Here is an 18797-nt window from a genome sequence, read left to right on the forward strand (position 1 = left end):
TAAAATTTTCAAGATTTCAAAAAAGTCTAAAACCTGAAAAATAACTTTTTTGATAATTCTTGACTTTTTTGAAATCACAAAAAATCAAATTAAAAAAAAAATGTTTAAATCAAAAATATCTAGTTTTTTTGAAAATGTTTTCTGGAAGTGCGGCTTAAGTATTCACAATAATTTTATTCATAACTTACTAAATTGATCATTTTTGAAGGAATATTGGTTAAGCAGGTGTATATTAGCTTAGCAGGTGTATATTAGCTCAACCGGTGTGTATTGGCATTGGGTAAAGAGAGTTTAAATAGCTACAAATTAATAACAGTTAACCAATAGAATTGATGCAACTAAAAAAAAAATGATTTAAAGGTTATCCAAGCTGTCATGAAAAGTCTTTAACAATAAACTAAAAAAATTGATATTTTTAAATTTATGAATAGTGGTTTGCTTGTTTTTTGTGTCTGTATGCGTTTGAAAAGAAATTAAATAAAAAATTGATATAGAAATAAATGTTTTTGTCCCAAAACTTTCTAACCATAAAACTTTCAACTGTATTCAACAAAACTTTTTTTTTAAGCAAAATATATAAAAAAACTTTCTAGATGTTAGATTTGAAATTATGTTATAATAAAATAATTAAAGAAAAGTTAAAGAGTTAATTTAAATATGATTTAAAGCCATGAATGAATAATTATGTTTTAATTAATTTTGTCTAATATGTCAAAAGTAAAGTAATGACATGATCTCAGCCAATAAAGTTTTAAAATAGTAACATCCATAAATCAAATTTTTTTTCTTAAATTTAGGCTTATCAAACTTTCATCACCAAATATCAACAGTGTCATAAGTTTAGGCTGTATTTTAAGTTATTTGTCAATTGTTCTATATGGGATGGACTCAAGGATTATTAAAGTTGAATGGATTCCTTATGCATGTGATGTATGCTTTCTATAAATATAACATTTTTTCTATATATAACATTGTTTTTGAAGTTTATTGTTGTTAGTTTTACAGATTAGAAATAAATATATTTATATATTTAAATGTATATTTTTTAAATTTTATTCTTTTCTTTTCGACATTTTTTTTTCCTTTCGAAAACAATTTATAAACAGCAAAAGCTACTATATTTAATCAGTAAAATTTTCACCAAGTATTGTATTATTACCTTGTATTGTCTCATAACACTTTTAATTTTTCAATGACTAGATGAATGTTGGCTGTATAATAAAGCTATAGTTTTAAGGAATGAAAAAATTAAATAAAAAAATTAATTACTACTTTTTTTATAACGTTTTATTTGATCTGTGACTTGTAACATTTTTATTTGATCTGTGATTCGTAACATTTTTATTTGATTTGTAATTTGCAACATTTTTATTTTCATTTTTGGTTTGTTTTAAATGAAAATATTGAAATCATTATTAAAGTGAGCTAGTCTGAAAATCTTTAGTCTAAACTGTGCTATATAAAACATATTTTTTATTTTTTTCAATTTGCTTTTAGGCTATAATTGTTACTTTGTCAACAGGATTCACTCTCTCATTTGGAGGTTTGTTTAGTAAAACATGGCGGATTTACAAAATATTCATCAAGCCAAGATCTTTAAGTTCAAGAGTATGTTGTAATAGTATAGTATATAATGTTTTAAATAATATTATGATAAAATTAAGTTGTAGTTGAACTGAATATAATCTGTTTTCTTATAAAAATATATGGAATTAATTAGTTTTGATAAATATATATTTGGGTGGCCCTTAAAAATAAAAGTTTTGGAATCATCTCCTGGCATCTTTCCAGTTTGTGCCAATTATGAAAAAAATAATCTATGCAAAAAATCATTGCAATTGGGTGATATTTAGGGGTGGCCCTTGGAGCTTGAATTTTCGGTGAAATTGTCTAATTTGTCAAATCACTATATTGGGTCTGTTTATGTTTAAGATATCAGTTAACTTCAATTTTTTAAAATTTTTTAGTCTCTTTGAGGCTTCTTAGTTATTATTATAAAATATTCTTATTCCAGTACTTTGGGTATGTGACTGGCAGCCATCTTAATTGTTGACATCTGCTACAAAAAATTGTTTACAAAGTATTTTTATTTTAATAAAAATTCAAAAAAAAAAATTTTGTAAAGGTATGCTCTATTCATTGAATTCATTTCTTCTTTGAATTTCTAAAAAGGTTATTTCTTATACATTAAATAATTATAACATTTTCTATTCTATGAATTTATTAGCTCTGTACTGATACTTTGAATTCTGTAGTTGTAAGCACTAAGCAAGTAGTAAACATATTTTATTCTTTTATGATATATAGGAAGCTAGAGGTAAACAAAATATGTATATATCTGATTGACTCCTATGAATCTGAAATTCTTGGAGCACAGTTGACATCAAATTGCCCAGCCTTTCGTCTCTTTATGCATCTGCACAAAGTTGAAAAACTAACCATTTGTGACTCTAGTCGAAATGTTATCAAAGTTGTGTTAGTATTTTGGAGCAACTGGAATAACTGTTTGAGCAGCCAAACATTCTATAGATAAATTGGAGGCAATGTTTGTTCAATAGAAAAGTCTTCTGAAACATAAAAGTTTGAAAGACAGAAGTACCTAGCCTGTCATCACCACCTGATAGAACTTATAGTTGGAGCTGCGTTTGAAAAGACTACAATTGGCACTTCTACTGGACCAGAAATACTTGCTTTTAAGAGGTTAAAAGGTAAATGTAAAATGTATGAATCTTGAAAATTTCCAGACTACCTTTTCAGATCCAAGAGTGGAATCCGTGGTCACACCATTTCGTTCTGAGATCCTGGAATTTTCACAAAAACATTTGAAATGTCAACAGCTATGAGATGACTACAAGGAGTTTCTTGAGCTTTTAACTATATTTATCGGTGATGTTCCTTTTTGAGGAGTGCAATTTCTAATGCCTGGGGCCATGCACCGAACGGGATAATTATCAAAAGTTATTTACACAATCAAAATGTGGCTGTTCCAAGGCCAACATTTTGATTTAACATGATGGCATCAGAAGAATGTGGTATTCAATATCTGGCTAGATTTTCTGTGATTATTCGCCTCAGAGGCTGAACAACTGATGCGTTTCTTGGCAACCAAGGTCTAGAACAGTTCTGCACAACCAATTCTAAGAAACTTTTCTGGTATCTGAATCTTCCTGAGTCTTAGCTTTCTAAAGATCTTTCTCAGTGGGAAAAAGATGAAGTCTTTCACCAACCATTGCATGTAGTAAAAAGTCTTGCTGTTTTCAGCAGTAGGACTGAGCAAGGTATGACCCTCATCCAATATTTTAATATAAAATTAAACAAAGGTTTAGATCAACTTCAGTTTCTTCTTCAAATTGTCAGTGAACATTGCAGACAATTTCCAGATTGCACCAAAAGAAATCTTTGAGCAAACAGTATTAAGTAAAATCTCCCTGTGAAATAATCATCATTTAGAACTTAAATTTACGTTTTTCTAACCATAAAACTTTCAACTGTATTCAACAAAACTTTTTTTTTAAGCAAAATATATAAAAAAACTTTCTAGATGTTAGATTTGAAATTATGACTAGTTAATAGTAGTTATTATTATTTATTATAAATTATTATTATTTTCATTTTCATTTTCTTTATCTGAAAATAAGTTAAACAGTTGTTAAGTTGTTGAAAACTGAAAATAAGTGAAAAGCAAAGTCGAAATTGTCCTACTGGTTGAAACCTCAAGGCTTGAGGACCACCCTTAGATATAATCTAATTGCAATAATTTTTTGCAAAGATTTTTTTTTTCATAATTAGCACAGACTGGAAAAGTTCCAGGAGATGATTACAAAATTTTTATTTTAAACACCACCCTAATATATATATATATATATATATATATATATATATATATATATATATATATATATATATATATATATATATATATATATATATATACAAATTATATATATAAATATATATATATGTATATCTATATATATACATTATTATAAATATGTATATACATGAGTATTATATATATATATATGTATATATATATGTATATATATATATATATATATATACATACATTATGAATATATATATACATGAGTAGTATATATATACATATATATATATATATATATATATATATATATATATATATATATATATATATATATATATATATATATATATATATATATATATATATAATAGGTTATAACTAAATAACTTTGAAGAGGCATAACTCCTTTGGCTCATAAGATAAAAACTTAAGTAAAAAAAAATTTGTTTGTGTACTAATTTTTTTCAATCAAACCATTGCGTCTTACATAGTCTAATCAGCGCCGAGTTGACTCAGAAAGACAACTCAGCGCTGATTAGACTATGTAAGATGCAATTAACAAAAATCGCAAATTTTTAAATATTTGATTGTGTTTGCCAACCCAAATCCAAACCAATTACAGCAATTAATTTTTAATCAATTTTCATGGTTACAAGTATACAGAGTTGTTAGTCCTTGGCCTTGCCTTAAATCCAAAAATTAAGGCTTTGCCGTTGAAATTTTTGACCTTAGCCTTCATTGCTTTGGCCTTAGCCTTCATAAAAAAATACATAAAATGAAAGAATTAGTAGTTTTCATTCTTTATTTTTATGTATTTTTGTTTTTGGCTTTCATATATATTTACAAGTATATTTTCTTATTGATTTTGTTGAATTCTGTGCATAACCTTGATCTGATTTCACAAAATGTGGTTTTATTGTTACAGCACTTGCTACCTACAGTTTGTTAATAATTGGCCTTAACGTATGGCAAAAATTTAAGTCTTTGGTCTTGAAAATGTACGTGTTGGCCATGGCCTTGAAAATCTTATTCTTGGTCTTGGCCGTATAACATGTGACCTTGGCCTTGGCCTTGTCCTTGGCCTTGTAAATTTGTGGTTTTGGCCTTGGCCTTGTTAACAACTCTGCAAGTATATTGTATTACTATTACAACTCTACTACCGGACATTACAATTGAAAAGAAAAATGTTTTGGGTAAAAATATATTTTTTTCGATATATTGTTTATTATATATCATTTAATATATCGATATATTATTTAATATATCGATATATTTGATATATTACCCAAAAGTAGAGTTTTTAATTCTAATATTAGTTTTAGTTCTACTGAATGGGCTTAGGATCTAAAAAAGACGTCTTTTAAATGTTTAAAAGATGTCCAAAACAATCATAAGACGTTTAAAATGCTCCAAAGACGTTTAGATGACATCTTTTGTACGTGTTTTGTCCCATGCTTACTGGGTAAAGCATGCAATCATTAAATTCAAAACAATGAAAAATTCAAAAAAATATTTGTTTTCAATATTTATTATCAATATTTATTTTACTCTAAAAATCTTGAAGGTTGTAAAAATTCTTTTTATTGTAATATTTTTAATTATTTCAAATAAATAAGCGAACATTTACACTAATCGACGACATCAACTTCTGCACAGTGTCTTTGGCAATTTTTTTTCCTACTAATGTCCACTCTCTAATATTTAGCTGAACTTATAGTTTTGCACTCCTATGGAAATATTTTTTGCTAACTCCCCAAAATTTCTTAATGGGACAGAACTGAGGGCAGATTGATGGAATCAGGGTTTTTGGTATGATTTTGGTATGTCTCTTGAATTGTACCACTCTATGGTCTTCTTAGAATAATGACAAAAAGCAAGATCAGGCCAGAACCAACAGGGTATATTGTGACTTTGATAAAATGGCAAAAGTCTAGCTTGCAAACAGTTCTTGATGTAAAATGTAAAATTTTGACTCATTAATTGATGTTTTTAATTAATACTATCATTACTTATTTTACTTACGCAAAAAAAATAACTTTAAAATGTGTTAGCGCCAAGTTTTAAAACAAAAAAAAGTTTTTCTACTGTAAAAAAAACATACATTTTATTCCTTTAAAAAACATGAGCCGAGAGTCGCTTGATTTTTGCGACTCCGACTTCACCAAAAAACAGCGGCTTCGACTCAGCTCCACAAGTCTGGTTTTGCTAATATATTCTTGGGTGCACTTAAACTTCCAAGCAGCTTGTGTTTGCGGTATGTCCTCTTTGATGTCAAACATTGTTTTAAGTCTTTCAATGATCCCTTTTGTTATTATTTTAGCAATCCTGCCACTTCCGGGACTCTCTGGTGCCCAGAATTATTTTCAGCGCATTGAATAATGGTATAGATGGTGTTAATAGGAATTTTTCAGCAAGAAATTGATCAACTGTAAACTTTTTCACTTTAGATCAATTTTTTAAATAGAAGCTAAACAAACGTTCTTGACAGGCTTTTTGTTTTTATTTCATTTTTCTCTACAACAATAAATTAATTAACTTCAAATAAAACAAGTTTTGCAGAGAAATAAAAATGCTATAAACTAGATAAGATTGCAAAGACAAATAATACAAAGTATGTTACATAGCTTTGTCTTCAAAGTCATTACCGTTTTATATTTATAACCCATTATGTACAATATATATATATATATATATATATATATATATATATATATATATATATATATATATATATATATATATATATATATATATATATATATATATATATATATCTATATAATATATAGACAATATATATATATATATATATATACATATATATGTACATACATATGTATATATATAATATATATATATACATATATATGTACATACATATGTATATATATATATATACATATATATATATACAATCCGTAGATGTTGTCCGAAAGTTTTTTCCATATTTTGTTGACAAAAAGTAAAAATTAAAATGCAAGACCGGAATTATTTTTTTTTATTAGTTGATAGACTGCCTGCCCCAACCAAACCCTCAGTCGATGGAGCAACACTCCCTTGCAGGTCAGGCTAAAAGATAGTAGATGTAGCAGCACTCCCTTGCGGGTCAGGCTAAAAGATAGTAGATGTAGCAGCACTCCCTTGCGAGTCAGGCTATTTGTCAGTCGATGTAGCAGCACTCCCTTGCGAGTCAGGCTATAAGATAGTCGATGTAGCAACACTCCGCGCATGATTTACAGTAAAAAAAATAAAAATGAAAACATTTTATTAAAAAAGATAAAAATAAAAACATTGTTTATATTGTTAAAAACATTCAGAATGTTTTTAAAACATTCTGGTCAATTAAATTTGCGTTTTTGTGGTTTTTTTAAAAAACGATTTATTTGTAATTAAATTAATGGTTTTTACTTTCGTCCAACACGCAAATGTTGGACGAAAGTCAAAAGTAATTAAAAGTGACGTATGTGTTGGCGTAAGAATCACTTTTTTCCTTCCGCTCTTCCCAAAGACAACAAACTATAGATCTATGTACATACATATGTATATATATCTATATATATATATATCTATATATATATATATATATATATATATATATATATATATATATATATATATCTATATATATATATATATCTATATATATATATATATATATATATATATATATATATATATATATATATATATATATATATATATATATATATATATATATATATGTATATATATATATATATCTATATTTATATATATGTTATAGGGTATACGAGATTTGCATTTATTTGGAATATTGTTTGTGTTGCTGTTAATAGACTTAGTTGTATTCACTGTTTGGATGACCACTTCACCATTCACACTGGATCGTTTTGATATGGAGCCAATTGTAAGAAATAACTATGCATTTTATGCACACAAAAATTTTTTTTAATTTTTTCTATAAATAAGCTCTTTGATTGATAAAGTTTGATTAGAAATATACAGGTTAAGACCTAAATTTATAATTTATACATAATACATAATACTTTATTATTAATGTGTATAAACTTGTAATTTCTTATTACAATTTATTTATATTAGTTTGAAAAATTACTAAAAATAAATTGAGTGAAAACCTTTAAATGAATGGCAATCGTGTGCATTAAATTTATTTTAGATGTGCATCACATTTAACTTTGATGTAACCGTAAGTTAACCATAAGATGAAACCATAAATTATTTAGATGTAGATACTTAAATGTAACCCTAAATTGTTTTTGTAAAATGATTAGAGAACTTCTATTTTTTGAGTTCTCTTTAATAAAACAAAAAAATTTATAACATTTTAAATCAAAACGTTTGAGACAAAAAAAAACATTTCGAAATATAGGAATGTCATAAACTATCATTTTATTTTACAATTTTTTTTTATTCACTAAAAAAATACCTTTTATTTTATGAGTTTTTGTAATTGTCTATTCTTTTTGCATGTTTAGCATAGTGTGTTTAAATAATGAGGATTGATTTATAAAAAAATTGAATAAAGAAAAAAGTTTTAACCAAGCAGCTTTGTCAAGGTCATGAGGTTGAACTGATCTCATATTGTAGATCTCATGTAGTTGAGGCTGCTGTAGTCAATTTACAAGTCAACTTACCTAGGAGATGAAAAACACTGATATAAAACCCCCAATTTTTTTGTGGGTAAGGGAAGGAGCACCTTATAAACTTTGGTTCTAATAGCACAATAAGTTTTAAAGGTTTTCTGGATTAAAATAGCTTTATATTTATTTAGGTTATAATTTATTAAAGTTTTTATTTATTTATTTATACTGTTTTTATTCAACTTATCTAAATCTGTTGAAAGAAGTTGTTAGTAATGTATTTTTAATGGTTTAGTCACTTGAATTATCAAAGATTTGCTTAAGAACAACACCAGAAACCACTTTGAAATCTACTAAAAATAGTGTTACACCTCCGATTTAAAAGCTATTCATAAAAAAAAAAAGCTTTTTTTTCAAATTATAAAAAAGTAATGTTTTACTAACACAATTGTTTTGACAAAATATCTTAAACGAATAAATTGATAGAATTTAATCAAAAAGTGTTTTTAAAAAAAACTGTAAACAGCGAAACAATACTCAAAAATTAGAAATATACATTTGACAAGTATTTCTATGTCCCTGCTACGTCCTGCAGTGTCCTGTCAAGCGTATCTTTTGTCAGAGTGAATTGATGATGTGCCTTCATAGAGCTTGTATGTCTGATTTATTGCTTGAAACTTGAATGTTTCACAAATGTAACAAAAATTTATAGGCTGTTTAGTTTAAATTAGTAAGAAGTAAAGTTTTTATTTTTTTATTTTTACGTATTTTTGTTATTGGCTTTCTTATTACCACTATATATATTTTCTTACTGACTTCGTCGAATTCTGTGCATAACCTTGGTATAATTTCACAAACATGTGGTTTTATTGTCGCATCACTTGTTACCTGCAGTTTTGTTAACAATTAGCCTTAAGGTAAAGCCATAATTTAAGTTTTTGGCCTTTAAAAAGTTTGCGTAGGCGCTGGCCTGAAACTTTAGGCTTTGATCTTGAAACTCTTGGCCTAGGCCTTGAATTTTTTTGCCTTAGTCTTGGCCTTGTTTTTTTTTGGTCTTATTAACAACTCTGAGTATGTGCAAAAATTAACTTTAAATTATAAAGACCCAAAACCCTAGTAAAATATGGAAGTTGCACAATACTGGTAGAATCACAGCATCATTATCAAAAGTTGTGTATAATATAGAAGTTGATAAACAACCTAAGTCATTTATAAGCCCTGTGATGCAGTAATTTAAAAATCATTACCAAATCTACAAGTAATGGTAGGAAAATAGAGTCTGTTGCAATAAATTCACCAACAACTAGGGAATCATTCATAAATTTTGCAAAGTTAAATTTATTTAAAATACAGAAGTAGGCAATCTTAAGCACTTTTATACGGCTTAAAAGCACTTACAATTTTATTTTTTATTTAACTTAAGGCCCTGCAAAGGAAAACTTTTGATCTTTTTTATTTTGTTTTATTAGTGAAATTTAGCACTGCATAATTTATGTACGATACCAAGTCACAACAGTATATAAAAATATAGTTATAACAGCCACTGGATTGAATCTTCTCCACAAAAAGTGAAAATAAAATGCCTATAAAATTAAAGAAAAGGTTTACACAATTGGAAAACAGAAAGGCATTTTTCTGTAAATTCTAACATTACAGTAAAGAAAACACATCAATTCTATTTTCAAGTGCAAAAAAAATGTATGTATTTATGTAATGTATGTATGTAAAAATGTATGTACGTAATGTAAAAAAGGAAATTTATGTAAACAAAAATTTTTATATTGAGACAAAAGGAAAAAATATTTTTACAAGCCGTATTTTTAAAATTCATACTAACTGAAATGGTTTTCAGAAGAAAAAAATAATAATAACCAAAACCCAAATTACCTTTTGATAGAACACTGCATTTGAAAGCCCTAAGGTTTTACATGCATATTAGCGTGATGAAAAAAGTTGCAAAATATAATGGTGTCATTAGAGTTGCATAGAAATGAAAAATGCCTTAAAAATAAATAGTTTTATTAGGAATACATAAAGTTAAACAAAAGGAAACAAAAGGAAACATTATATTTAACAACAATGATATTTTGGCATTAACATTTTGACAATAATTTTCTGATAGAATTTGAAATAAAAAAACTAATAAACTGCTAAAGTATATTTAATTATTTTTATTTGTTTCAATTCACCTCTCGCTTTAAGGTCACTACAGTTGAGGAGCTTACTTTTGCATCATTATCTGACATCTCTTTTGCATCAATATTATCAGACATTTCCTTATTTTTAACTCTTTTATTATTTTACTCTAAAGTATTCACTTTTATATTTTTTGATCTTTTATAACTTTGTTCAAGTCTTTCAATCTTTTTGTGCTTTTTTGAAGATTGTTGCCTATATAAAAAAAAAACTGATGGAACATAGCTTTGCACATGTTACAATCCTTTAAGTCAGAGTTAGATTAAATTTTTTTCATTTTGTTAGAATTAAAATTAAACACATAAAAGTTTATTTATATCAAATATTAGTTATTAAAAAAAGGAAAAATCTGAAAAAATCTTGCATCATCATAATGATAAATAGACCAGTTTTTTTTTTTTGTGGTGTTTCTCTGGTAAAAATGATTGAAATTTTTCTTTTTTTCTTGGTTCAATGTTTGGTTATTGTATTGCTAAGCTAAGTTAAGTTTTCAAGCTGTCTGTTATTGAGAAACTTGATTTTATGGTTAAACATTATTTAAGCCTATTGATGTTTGTATTGTTTTTTGTTGTTCATTTTCCTTTCCTTGGACTCCACTTGGTATCCAGATCCACTCTCATCATGTTAAGTTTTCTTGTAGATACTTTATTCTTATATTTTATTGACATTTTTACCAACATGACATATCTTGTTTTCTTCTAGGTTTGAATCTATTTTGTCACTCATTTTTCTATTAAAAAAATCGCAACTAAAAAGCATTTCTTTTACTAAAAGCTTCTGTTTCTCAAAAAGAAACATTTTGAAAACTAAAGCTTTTGTTGCTTTTTTAGTTTGTATATCCCACATCAGAGCAACTTTCAGGCTTTATATTTTAAATGTTTTTATAAAAATTTAGTCTTTTGAAATTATTATGGAAATTATTTTATAAGTTAATTAATGTTTAGTTAACTTTTTCTATATCTATGAATTGCTTTTCAAACTTCTGCCGCCTAGTGAACATGCAACAGTAAAATAAACATAGGAATTTATCTATATCAGCAACCAAATTTGCCAAAATGTGAAAGCTTGTAAATTATTTGTTTTCTTTTCTTTTTTTTATTTATTTTTATACTTTTTTAAAATAATTTATTACAGTAATAATGCCACATAAGTTCTTGTTAATTTTTTTTCCATTGAAAATATTTTTGTATCATAAAAATTTTATAAATTCATAATGGTAGATTTTTAAGAAATGATATTAAATACTAATATGAACAAATATCAAATTTAAAATTCAGCTTATTTTAAATAATTTGTTTCCTTCTAAAAATTCATTGCAAATAACATTACAATTTTTTTTCACTTTTGTCATATAATGTTTAGATAAATAGTGCAGAAGATATTGTTATTGTTCCCAAAGTTTATCGCTGCAAGTGCAACTACCAGTATCATTTTTTTGTTGCTATATATGTTTACAAAGGATTTCTTCTTATATTTGGCTTATTTATGGCATGGGAGACTAGAAAAATTAAAATAGCTGTAATTAATGATTCAAAAAATATAGGTAATTTATAGAGTTGATTAAAACTAAAAACTATATTATTAAACTAAATTATTTTTTTATAAGTAGTTTTCTGATCTTATTTAAAATATATGCAATCTCTCTGAGGGGAATGAAAACTAAATTTATCAAATTATTTTTTACAACTTTCGCACAACTTATTCTAACACAAATCTTTGCAGACAAAAGAATTTTGGCTGACGGAATAGGTAAAATAATAATGAGATAAAGTTTCATCTTCACAGAAGTTTTTTGAAAACATATATCTACCATAGATATTGCATGTCCTAACCTTTGCTTGATTTATTTACTGAAACTTAAATTACTTGAAAAATGTTGTTTTTTTTTTCAGGTGTTTTTCGAGCTCTATAATTTATTTCATTAAATAATTACAGGTATGGCAGTTTATAATGTTGCTGTATTGTCTGTTATTGCAAATGTTGGTACAGCTGCTATTCAACAAACATACTATTTTCAGATTGGATATTTATTATTTTCAGTCTGCGTAATTGTTTGCAATACACTCACACTTTTACTTGTTTTTGCACCAAAGGTATTTAATTGTTTTATATTTTTATATATTATATTTTATAATAATTTTTTTTATAAATTATATTTTACAATTTATATTTTCATTAAGTAATATTAATTAGTATAATATAAATTTTCATTAACTAAGCTTGTACTTATATTGATGTTTCAAATTTATTTTTTAAATTTATTTCTCAAAAATGATGTGATGTTTTATTTCTATCCTTTATTTAATTTAGCATCACCCTAAAATGATTCTTAAACAAAACTTTGACCACACAGTTTGATATTGGTAGTTGTTTGATGTAGAATAAAAATTTTTTTAAACAATTTCACTTCTAACTAGGCTGCAAGCAACTACTATTAGAGTTTTTAGTTACTTTCATTAGAGCAGTGTCCATTATAGTGTATATAGAATAGAAAAAGAGAAGCAACATTTCGACTATTTTATAATGGTTAAAAGTTGGCTGCAAGATACGGTCGAACTATGTTTACAATGCGTTTTTGCACATTGTTTAAAAAAGAAAAGGCATCATTCAAAGGTCTACTCCAGATATATCAACAGTATTCCATACAAGAACGGATTAGATTTATAGAGATAAAAAATTGATTCTGGAGTAAGAAAGTGGTAGGCACAAAAAAGAGATGCAACCTTAGCAGATGCTAGTTTTGTAATGGATTTGTCAAATGGTTTCCAAGAAAGATCAGAAGTAAGAGTTAATCTGAGAAAGCGAAGGGTTGATAACTCATTGAGTACATTACCATTCATAAATATAGGAAGATCTAGATTATTGCAATAACGACTACCTCAAAAAAATTAAGTTTTATATTGATGATCAGAAAGTAAGTTATCAGGTTCAAGATAAGAGATTAAGTATTTGTTAATTAAAGACTCAAAAACCTTGCTTATGATAGTAAGAAGACTAATGGAATGGTAGCCAAATTGATCTCTTGAATTTTTGAAAATAAGGATAACAGATGCTGCTTTCAAGCAGGCTGGAAAACAAGATTCCGATAAGTACTTGCTAAAAAGTATAGACGACAGTTCCAAAGAACACTTCCACAAGACCATAACAGGTATGTTGCTTAGACCACAAGCTGAAGAAGTCCCTAAATAGGAAATCACTTTAGATACAGAAACTGGAGTGATACGAATATCAAGCAATGGATCAATCTGTTTGTTGGCAATATCAGGTAGGATGTGATTAGTGTAATTAAAAGATGAGATTAATGAAAAGTTTTTTTAGGTGAGGTTAGTTAGTTGGAAGTTGCAGCAGCACAATGGAAGGAAAATCATGAAGAATGATGCTTGACTTGGAATTGCGGGAGCTGCTGATAGAACCTCATAAAGTACTTATCCACCAACGGACTTTAAGTTATTTTAAGCAATTTGTGATGAGTTTGTGCATAATTTCAAGCTTGTTAACATTGTTGAAATGGCTTAGAACAATTTTGTTGCAGTTGTTTATGTTGCAGTTGTTCATGACTTTATGAGTAATCATAAGATTAAAAACTATATGAAGTTGGTTCAGAATAAAAGTTCAGAATAAAAGTTTGAATTTTTCTTGTTTTGTCTTAATGAAAACGAATTTTCTTTGTACTGTTGCCATATAATTTAGGCTTTTTTTTTGAAATGAGCAATTGAAGTATAACACTTTAAATCCAAAGATAAACTTTGTTACTTTGTGTACATGGTCATTTTATTGGTTTTCATTTAAATAGCAAATGTGCGTTTGATGTTGGCTTTTAACCTTAACTTTCTCTTTTGCATCAAAGTTGTTTTAAACTCTAAGGCTGTATTTTTATCTCTCATATACAAGAAAATCTCACAAAATCACATCTTTATATTGCCTTAAAAATGGTGTGTTTTTGTAGTACTGGGTACTACGTTAATTTCTTTCTTTCATGGCTATTTTCTAATTATTTTAATAACATAACTTTCTATGTTTCATAAATTGTCTCGTTTTTTAATCATGTCTAGTTGTTTTTCAAGGTCTGTTCTAACTTTTGAGCACTTAGTTCTTGTTGTTAAAACACATTATTTGAATATAACAGCTTTCATAAACTAGCAAAAAATTAGTAAATAAAAAACTTTATTTTAAAATTTAAACTTAATAAAGAATAATTTTTAATTTTATTGTAGATTTAAGATATATTTTATAGGAGTGAGTGGGGCACTATGATACACTTTTGGTTTTTGTTTTGTAACTTCTTTTTTAAACACGGTTTTTTTTTTAGCAATTAATGCAATTTGTAGATAGATATTAAACCTTCAAAATTATATTCTTACACTACCAAAATAAAAGAGGTCGAACTTGTAAAAACTTATTGCGTAAAAGTCAAATTTTTTATCAAAGTACCTTGGCAATGGGGTACCTTGATACAGTCTATGGGGCACCATGAAACAAGATTATTGAAAAAAAAATTTCAATAATCATGTTTCATGGTGCCCCATAAACAATACAAAAAATTATATAAAAAAAAGAAACAACATTTTCTAAAGACTCATTATAAATTTTTAAAATTAAGAATAGGAATCATGTTCATCACTTAATAAATCATTTTTGGAAACAAAGTTTTTATTTTTATTTTTCTGATAAGATAGTTGTTTCTTTATCTTCCTTTTCTTTTCTTTTCTTCAGTACATTTTTTGTTCGTGCATCTGTTGCTATTATAATCCTAGCTTTCTCACGAGGGTTTTTTTTTATTTTTTCTTTCAGCAGCCTTCAGAAATCCTTTAATCTGAGAAGGGCTTAAAAAAGTTAATAATTTCAGAATCATTGGCTTGACTTGTACTTGGCTCGGAATGACAAAAGCCTTCTAAAGCTTTACTGGTGAGAGTAACATGTTATTGGTATTTAGAGTTTTTCCGATGTTTATTTGATATGTATTTGGATTGTTTCTATCAATAACAACACTACATAAAAAATCTGCTTCTGAATATACATTCTTGTCAAAAGGAAATATTCCACTTTTCCTAAATCCACTTTGAATGTTTGTGATAGTAAAACATTTTTCATATGCGTTGCTAACACAAGATGCAATTTTGTAAATAGTGATTCTTCAGGGATGATTTAAAACACTCACAGTGACACTCCATGATAATTTAGAAGCCAAGATTTTATTGTGCCATTATAATAAACTTTAAATGGAGCAAATACAGAAACATCTAGAGGCTGCACTTTGTGACTACTATGTGGTAGTATAGTAAGATTAGTAACACTGTTACATTTAGCAAGAGCAAGAGCTTATTTAGATAAGTGGCTTATAAGCGTGATTATCAAATATAAGTAGAGATGGATTTTTCTTTGACAAGAATTTTTTGATACAAAATGTTGAACTACTTCTACAATTAACTCTGTATTCATCCATCCAGTTGGATTTGCAAGACCAAGAGATCCAAATGGTGCGTTATTAAGCATATGTTACTTATAGATCTTTAATTTACAATATGTGTCCATAATACATTTGAGAACAGGTTACAATTTACTGCTTCAAAATATTTTCTTGCTCTTTAGTAAATACTCTTCTTGTAAAAAAATTGGATTTCATAGTAATGATTTCTCCTTCTTTTATTCCTTTTTTTTTTAACATATCTGTATATATAAAAACACACATTTAGAATTTGCTTTTAGTCACAAACTTATACAAGTTTCATTTCCTAAGTAGGACAAAAACTTATTGGTGCAGAGTATATGAGCATAAATTACCTAAAAAAGTTGCTGTGATTAAGATAAACTTTTTCTGCAGCATTTGATAAACACCCTCCTGTTAAATTTTAAATGAACGCCCTCCTGTTAAAACTAAATCAACAGCTACCTTCATTGAACTACTCGAGAAGGTTCCTTTATCTAGTTTTTCAATAACAAAGAGGTTTTATAATGTATAAAAATTCAATTCATAGTCATATCATGATTTAATACAACGCTAAGCTTTAATTTACATCTATAGATTTTATATATTAACAGAAATCAGTATAAAAACATAAAAAAAATGATGTTAATTCTTCACCAAAAAACTGTTCATAAATATCTTGATCTAAGTATAATAAAGCAAACTTATGTTTCTATAAACTTGTGTAACTTATGTTTATGTGACAAAATTAATTTTATTACTATATAAGTACATTATCATACTTCATGCATAAACACTGAATAACATAACATTTATTTAATGGTCCACCAAATTGTTTTACCAAGTTAGGTGAAACATTAAAGTATATAATTTAATATTTCCGCAGGCAATTAATTATAGTATGTTTGACTATCGAATAGATTACAAAACGGTACATTTATTTAGTTTCATGGTGCAATACTAAAACTGTTTCATGGTACCCCATACATTCTGCTAGAATAAGATGAGTGGTTTTTGTTTTTCAAAAAATTATTTTATTAAATGTCTTTGCCACACTAAAGAGCTCATGAAATATAGTTAACAAAATAGAAGCACTTTCTGAAGAATACAGTGAATAAAACGCTACAACTCTAAATATTTTAAAATTACTTTGCAACGGAAAAAACACAAATTTGATCCTCTTCCAATTTTATTGACATATTCTGATTTGAATTATACGTTAAGCAATACATCTAAACAAACAACTCAAAAGAACTTTTCACATTACTTTCATATCGCTGTATAATTGCTTTGTTTCATGGTGCCCCACTCTCCCCTAAATATAAATTGTTTAATTATTTTTTTGTTGTTTTTGTGTGTGTGCTTATTACTGTTTTAATTTTTTTTTTTTAAATGTTCATCTTTGTGTAATAATACCTTAGCATGGCTGTTGTTGATATACGTTCAAATAACCCTTCTCTAATTATTCACACATATTCATATAATATAATACATATATATAATATATATATATGTATAACTATAATAATATATTATTTTGCATATGTATTAAGAAAATTTATTTATAAATTTTTATAAAAATCTGTAGAATTCTTATACTAAAGTCAATTAAAAAAAAAATTTTTTTCAGATTCGGATATTATTGCATGGTTGTGAAGATCCTCATTTTAAAAATGGTCGACCGAGTGTTACCCCTCAAAACTCTGTTAAAGGATCTCACCCATCTACACCGAAAACTTCTTTAAAGTTATATATTACAAAGTGGACCAATCCTTTGAAAATAGTGAATGATAATAATGTTTCTATACAATTACCTTCACTAACTAACACGTACGGCAGCTACAGCAATACCACATATGAGGACTAGTTCATAAGAACTGAAGTACAATCAATCAATTACAGCAAAGTTGTCTGGTCACAAATATGGAAACTTTAGAAAAGCTTTCTAAATTTTTTTCGTCACAAAACTATTCGTTGTTTTTAACAGTTTTAAATACAGATATTTTGAAAATATGTAATTGATAATGTAAATAAACTATGGTTATAACGTCTCTCATCAATCTCATCCCTGTGATCATTAACTCATCTCCTTGTAATTATTAGATTACCTCTCATTAATCTTATCTCTGTGATCACTGAGTCATCTCTCATCAGTCTCACCTCTTTAATCACTTATTAATTGTAAACTAGGAAATTACTATAAATTTATTGATGCAATATAAAGTATGGTTTGGAAACCAATTGCATTTTTTTCCAAATGTACTTTTAAATTATGACTTGTAATAGATATATATATTTCATGTAATATATATATATATTTATATTTATATATATATATATATATATATATATATATATATATATATATATATATTTCATCATGTAATAGATATATTTTTCATGTAATATATATATATATATATTACATGAAATATATATATATATATATATATATATATATATATATATATATATATACATATATATACATATATATATATACATATATATATATATATATATATATATATATATATATATATATATATATATATATATATATATATATATATATATATCAGACGCACATGAATAGCAATTACACATTTAAAGTGTAAGTTTTAGAATATATATTTTATATATGTGTATCATACCTTCTAGCTTAAATTGTCCAAGGTTATATACATACTTTTTGTCTTTATTGCTTCAGGGGCGGGTCCATAATTTTTGGGTATTTGAGATAACTAACATCCAGACACATATCCAAGCG

General features: G+C 26.4%; 1 protein-coding gene across 3 annotated transcripts in view; it reads left to right on the plus strand.

Annotated features, from left to right (window-relative positions):
* The window catches only part of LOC101239492 (gamma-aminobutyric acid type B receptor subunit 2), a 101139-nt gene extending 83057 nt beyond the window's left edge, over window positions 1-18082 (plus strand). For all 3 annotated transcript variants that reach the window (XM_065798110.1, XM_065798111.1, XM_065798112.1), the window contains 6 exons: window positions 798-930; window positions 1498-1608; window positions 7590-7712; window positions 11965-12145; window positions 12538-12695; window positions 17658-18082. In XM_065798110.1, the coding sequence (XP_065654182.1) occupies window positions 798-930; window positions 1498-1608; window positions 7590-7712; window positions 11965-12145; window positions 12538-12695; window positions 17658-17894 (943 nt within the window). In that variant the 3' untranslated portion in view covers window positions 17895-18082. The remainder of the gene's footprint in view (window positions 1-797; window positions 931-1497; window positions 1609-7589; window positions 7713-11964; window positions 12146-12537; window positions 12696-17657) is intronic.
* The last annotated feature ends 715 nt before the right edge of the window (window positions 18083-18797 follow it).

This window comes from Hydra vulgaris, chromosome 05 (genome assembly GCF_038396675.1).
Source record: "Hydra vulgaris chromosome 05, alternate assembly HydraT2T_AEP".
NCBI lineage: Eukaryota > Metazoa > Cnidaria > Hydrozoa > Anthoathecata > Hydridae > Hydra > Hydra vulgaris.